Below are 8996 nucleotides of genomic sequence, written 5' to 3'. Positions count from 1 at the left end.
ATGCCGACGTCTGCATCATCTTGGCGTCTCTGTGGGTTTCTGCCCTGCTCCCCGGTGCTTCATACGGCTGGTGATTTTGAACAGGGCATCGTTACCGAGACGTCGCAGACGGTCCGTGTGACGTTAGGGTCCTCTGGAGGCCACTGGCTCTGTGGTTGCTGTGGCCACGTTATTGTTTCCCAGGACTGGACCGAAATGTGGTGGCAGCCGCCAGAATCTCTGTCCAGTGCTTGTGGCTTCTCTTGGCACTCGGGCCTGGGTCTCTTGCCTGTAACCCCAGGGTCTCCGGCTGAGAATTCACTCACAGCACCCGGGGCCGGCCTCCCCGGCTCTTCCTTTCTGGGATTCCCCGCCTCGCCTCTCTGCTGCTGTCTCTCCCTGACCTCTGTTCTCCGGCTCTTCAGTCCAGGACTGTGGGTTTCTACCTGCGTGGCCCCGGCTGGGACCTGCCCTCTGGGAAAAGCCATAAAAAACCAGGGAAGTCACCCAGGGCCGGTTCCTTCCTCAGAGTTCAGGGCCCCGCCCCCGCGCCCCCAGCTTCTGCTTTCTTTCGGTGTCGTCAGTACATGGGGTTGTTCACATCTTTCTTCAGAGCTCGCGCTTGCTACCGGGGAGGGCGTCGCCACAGTAGGCGCTGGTCCACGGCCTGCAGCGCTGACGATGCGCGGCTTCCCCGCGCCGTCTGGAAGTGTTTCCATGAAATCTTTCTTAAGCCAGGGACGTGAAGGGGAGGAGCCATCGCCATTCATTTATATGGGAGAATTTTTGAATGTGCTCAGACTGGAAAAAAAGGCACCTGCCAAATCGTGCGGAGTGACAACCAGCCTGCGGCCACACTGGCGCGGAGTGAAGCGGCGCCCCAGCCGCGGCTGCCACGCGATGCTGTCGCCCCCACTTTGTGCCTTTCTCCGTACAAACGAAAACCCTCTGACTTTCTTTCACGAGTGAAAACAGGGACCAGTGCGTGTCCGTCGTAGACGCAGAGTGGCGTCACGCAGGCTTTGGGAAAGCGGACACCTGATTGTCGCACACCTTCTCGAACCTTTCGGTGAAACGCGTCGCCCTTCTACGTGGAGCGTGGGGAGCAGACAGACCCCGAGCGGGGACGCGGAGGGGGTGGCGCTTGGGGGTGTGGCGCTGCGGGCGGAGGCTCTCGCGGCGGCGCTGGCACCCTGGCTCCTGGCCCTCCGCTCACGGCGTCACCGGACAGCACGCACCGTCACCAGCCTAGACCCACGTGCCACCATCAGTAACACCTGCTGGATGGCCACCACCCGCCCTACAGGACTGGCCTCCGGACAGGGCGAGGGTTGTTTTAAATGAAGCGCTCCCCTGGGTCACTCCCTGGTGCTCGGGGAGGACCCCCTCGTTTCGCTGCTTCTCGCCCCCCCCCCAGGCCCCGGGGGCCGCAGCGCAGCCCGTGCGAGCTCTCGCCCTGGCTTCCTGCTCTCATCACAGCGGACGTGTTTTTCGTGATTCGGGTGAGGAGGCCACTGGGGACCCATGAAAGCTGCACCCCATTCTGTTTAAGGAGCACCTTCTACGAAAGTGTCTGTGGGAGGCTGTGTGACCGATACGAGGGAACCCTAATGAGGACACAGGGATAATTCACGGCGGTGACGTCCGTGATTCAGATGTGTTCTCCAGGGAGGACGGTCACGGGGCAGGGGGGCCACAGTGCTTCGGGACGCGGGCACTGCCCTTAAACACAGGCCCAAACGGCTCTCTGAGCCGGCGGTGCTTGGGATGCGGGGCGCAGGCCTTCCTGCCCGTCCTGAGGGGCACGCTGCCGCCCGTCGTCGGTGGCCACCCGGGCAGGCCCAGCCTGCCTTCGTCCTCACGTCCGTCGCTCACGCTGGCCCGGAGCGGAAGAGCGAGCTGCCTCCGGGAGCAGTAACGTGCCCATGTTTTAATTAAAAAATGGACGAAGATTGGGTTTTGCAAACATGCGGCGTTTAAAACACATGTGGTTTGTGAGCACACCCGAGCCCGACGCATGGGGTGCAGGAAGCAGCCCCCCGACCCGCCGGCCCCCTGCAGCACCCTCCCTGGGGAGAGGCCCGGGTGCACGTCACTGCGTCTGACAGTGACCCGGGAGCACCCGTCCGGAACACCCATGCTGGGAGAGGCGCGGGCCGGTTAGGTGACACTTGTAGACACTATGAATCTCGTTGTCACTGCCCTTGGCTCGACGCTGCCGTGTTCGCTGTAAACCCTCACAGGGCACCGAGCGAGCTCAGCCTGCGTGGGGGTCACGGGACTGGGGAGGGGCGCCCAGAGCCAGCCCCCGTCCTGGAGAGTGCTGAGGACACCCCCGCCTTGTCTGCGGGGAGTGCTGGAGTTAGTGCTGGGCATCCACAAGCGTGCGTCTGCGTCTCAGTGTTTCTGTGTGTCTGTGCCTGTGCCTGTGTCTGTGAGTGTCTGTATCTGTGTGTGTCTCCGTGTGTGTGCGTGGACCTGGGGATCTGACATTTCAGGTCCCACCCTGAACCACTCACCCCACGAAGCGACACGGGTCCCTAGGGCCCGCCCTCCCCGGAAAGGCCTGGCCCTCGGTGCTGGTTGTCTTGCCTGCGGGTTAATGTACCACGGCCACACCCGTTAAAGTAAAACCAGAGGCTTCGCTGGCTGCCACATTCGCGTGGACTCAGCTGAATCTGTGCGGAGGCCCCGGGGGCGGCGCCCACGCAGGGCCTGACCCCGGGCAGCCCGGCAGGCGGGACTCACGTCAGCCATGACCTTCCCGGGCCCCTGGCACCTGCTCCGTCCTGGGCCAACTCTGGACGTGGCCAGCTGGCGCCTCCTGGCCTTCAACACTGGTCAGAGGGTTTGTAATTAGGACTAAAAGCCTGCGTCCCCTGTCCTCGCCGCCCTGTGGCCGTGTCTTTTGCGCTTAATTAGCCGGAACTCTCTGGCCTCGGCAATCAGTTACCTGTGGTCTTGGGAGTCGCTGCCTGCCGGTCATGGTTGGAACTGCCTGCCACAGCGAGGTGGTGCCGTCTGTGACCGGGGGCTCCGTGTGGGCGGACACAGCTGGTGTGTCCCCACGCCGCTCAGCCCTCTGCCCGGGAGGCGCTGGCTCTTCCCAGCAAACATGGGAATGTGATGCACGGCCTCACACCACATGCCCCGGCCCTGGCCCTGTCCCCAGCCTCCTGGTGGTGCGTGGCCCCAGGACCCCGGGCTCTGCTCTGAGTCGGTGGCCTTGGGCCCGGACAGGCCAGGCGTGGGCTCCGAAGCTGTGGGTCCTGAGCAGGTGGCGGGCGCCTGCAACACGTGTCTCTGGAGCCTTTGTGTCCTTGGAGGAAATAAGGTGCTCGGGACCCTCCCCGAGCCACCAGAGTCCTGTGATCCAGCCCGCCTGAGCGCGTGGCCTTCCGGGTGTGGGCGGTGGGGACTGTGCTGGGAGCCGGCCGAGCGCCCGCAGCCCCCGCACCGCCATATATGCACCCCCAGAAGACTGAGCTGCCTGGCGGCAGTGACCCCGCCATCGATTGGGGGTCACTGCACAGGAACCGGTCATCCTTCCCCGCCCCTGCCTGCAGCTGTGGACGGAGGGAGCAGGAAGGGGCCCGTGTGTGGGGTGCTGGCTCTCGGAACGTCTTTTCCCAGGGACCCTGAGGCACGAACCCTGCTGCTCCCTCCTGCTGACGGGTAGGGAGGGAGGGGACGTGTGGGAGGGAGGGGACGTGTGGCCCACAGTGACGAGGCCCCGGCCAGGAGCCGAGTCCCTGCCTGTGTCCATGGGCCACCCTGTGGTGGCCGTGCGTTCCGGCTGGAGGGCCTCGCCGCCCACAGCTGACGTGGACGCTGCAGGCGCTTTGGGCTGGAATTTGGCTGACGGACTCCTGAAATGCCCATTATGTGCTTAATTGCGAAACCACTAGCAAATTGCCACTTTCAACCTATTGAGTGTTTCGTTTAATTAGCTCATTACAGTGCAGCCCGGCGTCTGTGGGTGGTCACGGGGACGGGGGCAGCTGCCTGTGGGCCTGGCCGTCCCAGGCCAGCCAACACGCCTGCGAGGAAAGCCCAGCAACCAGAGCCCCCGAGTCTGGGCAGAAGTGGAACCAGCACCGTGCCACACTCTGCCCCTTCCCTTGTCCCCAAGCCAGAAGGACCAAGCGACCAGAGGCCAACCGCGCAGTGGTGGGAGCATAGAACTTGCTGGAACGATGTCCCCAGTGTTAGAGGAAAAGGAAACTCAGAGCCGAAGTGAGTCCTTGCTACAAGAACATTCAAGGATGAAAAAGTTTCTCTGACGACCAGACGGAAATCATAAGCCAACCAGTGGCCTGCGCCGATGAGGCAAACCCCAGGCGGCTTGTCTGTCCTCCCTGAACCACTCAGGGCCCGAAGGCGACAGGCAGTGTCTGTGGGTCCTGGGACATGACCCCATGACACAGGCGTCAGGCGAAGTCAGCGGAGACGGGAGGGCGGAACCCAGGCCCTGCAGGCAGCAGCGGAGACGCACAGCCAGCGGGGCGCGGACGGGACACGGACGGGACAGATGCCTGCGCCCCGGGACGGGGCCGTGGGGCCGCCACAGGCGCCGTCTCCAGGGCTCGGAGACTCTCCCGGGGCCGGGCGAGCCCTTCGGTTCCACAGCTGTTCTTAAATATTGTCTTGGTTAAATTCAAGTAAAGTTAAATTGAACGTTAAGTTTCGCAGAGAACAGAGGACTAGGGATGGCTTTTTAAAGCGTCACACGAAACTCAGAAGCCAGACACGAGAGGCCGAAGGGTTCTCTGCACACAGCAAAGCTCCCTGCACAGCAGGCTGGGGGCCGTGCTTGTGACGGCGAGGGCACCGCGGGCCTGCGAGGCTGTGGCCGCGCTGGGGAGAAGCAGCTCGCGGAAGGGGCCTGTCCCCAACCCTGCAGAGTGGGGCAGACCGACCGGACGCGGATGGGCCCACCCCGCCGTGTGCGCAGGTGTGCCGGGCACTTCTACGCAGCAGGACCAGGCGACCGCCGGACTTTGAAAGGCCCCCGGTCCCAGGAGGCCGCCCTCGCAGAGCGTGCGACCCCGAGTGGCACAGTGGCAGAGGCCCGGGAGCAGCGGCCTGTGTGTCACCATCTGTCCTCGTGTTTCCTTCTCAGTGAGCGTGAGGAGCGAGTCACCTTCCTGTGGGACCGCAGGGCTCGCTCCTGGCAGAGGCGCCTGGCCTGCCTCGTGGCCACCCACTCCCCACGTCAACCAGCAACGGGCGCACACACCGGGACGCGTGGGGGGCGGGGCGCCAGCCAGGCCCTGCGTGCAAGGTCCTGGGCACTGGGCAGCTTCCTGCCCGCAGCCCTGCAGGTGTCCGAGGTGGCGTCCAGCTCTGGGGACCCTCCACTGCCACCCGGCAAGGGGCCTTCTAGAGCTCGGGGGTCACTCAGCACCCCAGGCCTGGGCCTGTGACCTATGGCGCTCCCTTCTGGTCCCTGGATTCTGTCTTCTAAGGGGCTCCAGACAGGTGGCACTGAGGGTGGCAGAGTCCTCGGAGCCTTGCTGGACAGGCTCAGAGCCGCCACACACGCGGTGTCTGCTGGACAGGCTCGGAGGCCGGCCAGGATGCTCAGAACAACAGGAAACACACGACTGAAAACAGTGGCTTCCGCTGACGGTGAATGCAGTGAGAGCCTCTGGCGCGGGGAGACAGCACGGCTTGGGGCTCTGGGGAACTTGTGGGGCAGGAGCGGGCATCGCTGCCACCCCGGCGAAAGCCACGTCCTCGCCCGTGGCCCGGCCAAAGACAGATGCCGCTGGACCGGAGGAGCCAGCAGCAGAGCCGGCGCTGGCAGAGACCACCGACCTCTGTAAACGCAGCTCCTGGATCCGAGCCCCTCGGGAAAGGAGAGAACTGGACTCCGTCTGGACATTCGCAGGCGATCGGGGAGGCCGCGGGGAGGGACACTGCCCGACCCTTTCCAGAGCCGTGAAGACGCAGCTACCCGGGACCTGCAGGGGCCACAAGCCACAGGGAGAGTTGGCCTCCCAGGCCTCTTCCCAAAGCACGGGAGGCCCCCAGCTGGAGGGTTGTGGCAGGACGGGCCGTCCTGCTGTGCCCCGGGGGCCGGCCCTGCCTGCGTCTGGGTGGCAGGTGCTGCTGAGGATGGGGCTCAGATGCTGCTGCTGCGTCCCAGCAGACTGGCCCGGGGCAGACGTGCAGGGCGCCTGTCCTTCCTCACCCACACTGCGGCCCTCCAGGGCACGAGTATGCAAACCCCAGGGGCGCCCCGGACGGTTTCTTGCAGAGCAGCCGGGCAGGCCCGAGACATCCAGGGACCCGGCCCTCCATGCTCAGAGACGGCCTCCCTCACTCCGGGCATCATGCATGCGTCATGCGTGCCCTGGCATGGCCTGGAAATCCTGTCACGTGGCCATGTCCAGGCGCCAGCCAGCCTCCCCCGAGGCTGGGCCCTGGCTCTGCCGGCTCCCCGGGTGGCTCCCCGGGGTGGGGGAGCACAGATGCCCCAATGAGGCGTGGACGTCAGATGGAGGGGCAGCCCCTGGCCAGAGCCGGGATGCATAGCCAGGTGGGGCTCTGGGAGGGACCTCAGAGGCCCTCAGACGGGAAGTGGGAGCCCACATGCCTCTGGGCAGCTGAGGGGCCTTGCAGGTGGCAGGTGGCAAGAGGCCAGTGCGCTTGAAGGCCCTGCACTCAACGTGCCACACAGCTTCCCAGGCAGCTTTGAGTGGAGTCGGCTGCCCGAGGCGGGCCAGCACTGAGGACAGGAGACCGTCCTCGGGGAGCCCCGCCGTGACCCCGAAATTATCACCAAGGAGTGGGCCAGGGAGGGCTGTGGCGCCCGGGGACCCTCCCCAGGTCTCAGGGCGGGGCCAGGACGTGGCCTCCGCTCCCCTTGCGGTGGGGTCCCAGCAGCCAGGAGGCCTCGCCTCAGAATCCCACGCACGGCCCCCAAGAACTTCGGTGGGCGAGGGAGGCCACGTGTACGTCCGTCAGTGTCCCAAAATCTGGCTTCACGGAGGCGTCTGGCACTTCCTCTTGAGCCTCACAGCACGAAGGAACAGTGGGCCCCAGTGGGCCTGGGCAGGCGGGCAGGGCTCGGCACCCCAGGGTCCTGGCGAGGGGCCCGGCGCGGAGACCTCTGGGCTCGGTGTGGGCAATGGAGCTCGTGCCTGCTGGGCGGCCCGGAGACCCTGCCCTGCTGCGGGCACAGGCGCCGGCCAGCGTGCGGGGCCCTCCAGGGAGAGGCCAGTGCGGCTGGGCCTCGAGCAGGGAGTAGCCTCAGAGCCTCAGGACGCTTAGGGCGAGGGTGGGCCGTGGTCACCAGATGCAAGACAGAGGGCCGAGGACAGGCTTGCGTGCAGCCTGGGCGTGGGCGCCCCCGCCCTGCCCACCCTGTCCTGAGCCCTGCAGCCCCCGCCAGCCTGACTCTAGCACCCCAGCTGACCAGCCCTCTTGGGGTCCCCATGGAAGAGAGGGGCCATCGTCTGGGCAGGAGGCGGGGAGACCCCTGAGGAGGGTGTCCTCCGGCCAGGTCCCGAGGACCAGGTGACCGGGACTAGCTGGGCCTCCAGGCCACACGAGCGGAAGGGAGGGAGGTGACCGCAGCGGGAGCCTGTGGTCCCTCCCCCAACCGCCCCTGACCCGCCTGTCCCGCAGGCTTCCACCTGTCCCACAAGGTCACCAGCGTGGTGCCGGAGAGCGCCCTGCTCATCGTGCTGGGGCTGGTGCTGGGCGGCATCGTCTGGGCCGCCAACCACATCGCGTCCTTCACGCTCACGCCCACCGCCTTCTTCTTCTACCTGCTGCCGCCCATCGTGCTGGACGCCGGCTACTTCATGCCCAACCGGCTCTTCTTCAGCAACCTGGGCACCATCCTGCTGTACGCCGTCGTGGGCACCGTGTGGAACGCTGCCACCACAGGCCTGTCCCTCTACGGCGTCTTCCTCAGCGGCCTGATGGGTGAGTGGGCGCCGCCGCCTACCCGGGGGGCTCCGTGGGCGGGGGGCTCCGCCTGACGGGCTCCGGGCTCTGAGGAAGGGATCCTGGTTGAGCCAGGTCGGCGGCGGGGCGGGGCGGGGAGCCGCCCACTGCTGGCCCTGCCCTCGGAGGGCAGGTGGGGCCCGGCCCCCACCACCGAGCCCCCGGGGACAGAGAGCAGGAGGCGCCTCTGGCAGAGGCCAGCATCCGAGCCCACAGCCCAGGTAGCCACGCACCTGAGCGGCACTTTTGGGCGTCGTTTCTGCTGAAACCTTCGAGAGAAGGCCACAGCCGCCCTTCAGCAGCCGCCCTCCCTCGGGCACCTGCAGCTCCGTGCCCTGCCTCGCCTCCCATAGTCCGCTTACTCTCCGTGCACCTGTGAGGAGTGCCCCGCCCACCAGGGACACTGGAGCGGGCGGGGCCTGCAGAGCATCATTGTTGCTGACTTTCTAGAGAGAATTAATAAGCAATTAACAGGCATCATCCCCCTGGGACACTGGAGCGGGTTGGGCCCCGATGCTGCCCAGGCCCCCTTGGCTTCACGGGGGAGGGCTGCTGTGGGCCCCACGCCTGGGCGCCCGTCCGAGCGCTCAGCCTGGCCTCACCCCGCTCTACCAGCGGAACCAGACGTGGAGACAGGCCCATCTGATCGAGGGGGGGGCCCTGCTGGCCTCCCGTGTGGATCGAGGCCTTGAAGTCCCGGTGACAAAGGAAGTGCATTGAGAAAGAAGGGCCAAAGGTCCCCCGATGAGAATAGCCGCCTCGCCTAGCACACTGTCACCTCGGGACTTCGTCCTCGCCCCACGGAGCACGCACGTGCTCCCTCGAGGCCCCCACCACCCTGCACTGCCTGCCAGGCCCAGCGGGAAGGAACCTTAAGGGTGACACGGGCCGGGGTGCACCTGGCCGGCCTCGCAGGTGGGCCCCCCGCCCCGTGGGTGCAGTCGGGTTACGTTGTTGGCATTATGGTGGCTTCTCAGGTGCTCAGGACGCACGTAAGATGATATGGCTGCCTCCGGCTGCTGAGCCCACAGCCTCGGGGTTCGTGGCAGGGACACTGA

The 8996-nt window shown here is 66.0% G+C and overlaps 1 protein-coding gene across 1 annotated transcript in view; it reads left to right on the top strand.

Moving 5' to 3' along the window:
- Positions 1-8996, top strand: part of SLC9A3 (solute carrier family 9 member A3) — a 37492-nt gene that overhangs the window by 16955 nt on the left and 11541 nt on the right. The window contains exon 2 of the mRNA XM_011373907.2: positions 7615-7917. Coding sequence (XP_011372209.1) covers positions 7615-7917 — 303 coding nt within the window. The remainder of the gene's footprint in view (positions 1-7614; positions 7918-8996) is intronic.

Source organism: Pteropus vampyrus, unplaced genomic scaffold, assembly GCF_000151845.1.
Source record: "Pteropus vampyrus isolate Shadow unplaced genomic scaffold, Pvam_2.0 Scaffold235, whole genome shotgun sequence".
NCBI classification, from domain to species: domain Eukaryota; kingdom Metazoa; phylum Chordata; class Mammalia; order Chiroptera; family Pteropodidae; genus Pteropus; species Pteropus vampyrus.
This window is presented reverse-complemented; position numbering and strand designations above follow the sequence as displayed.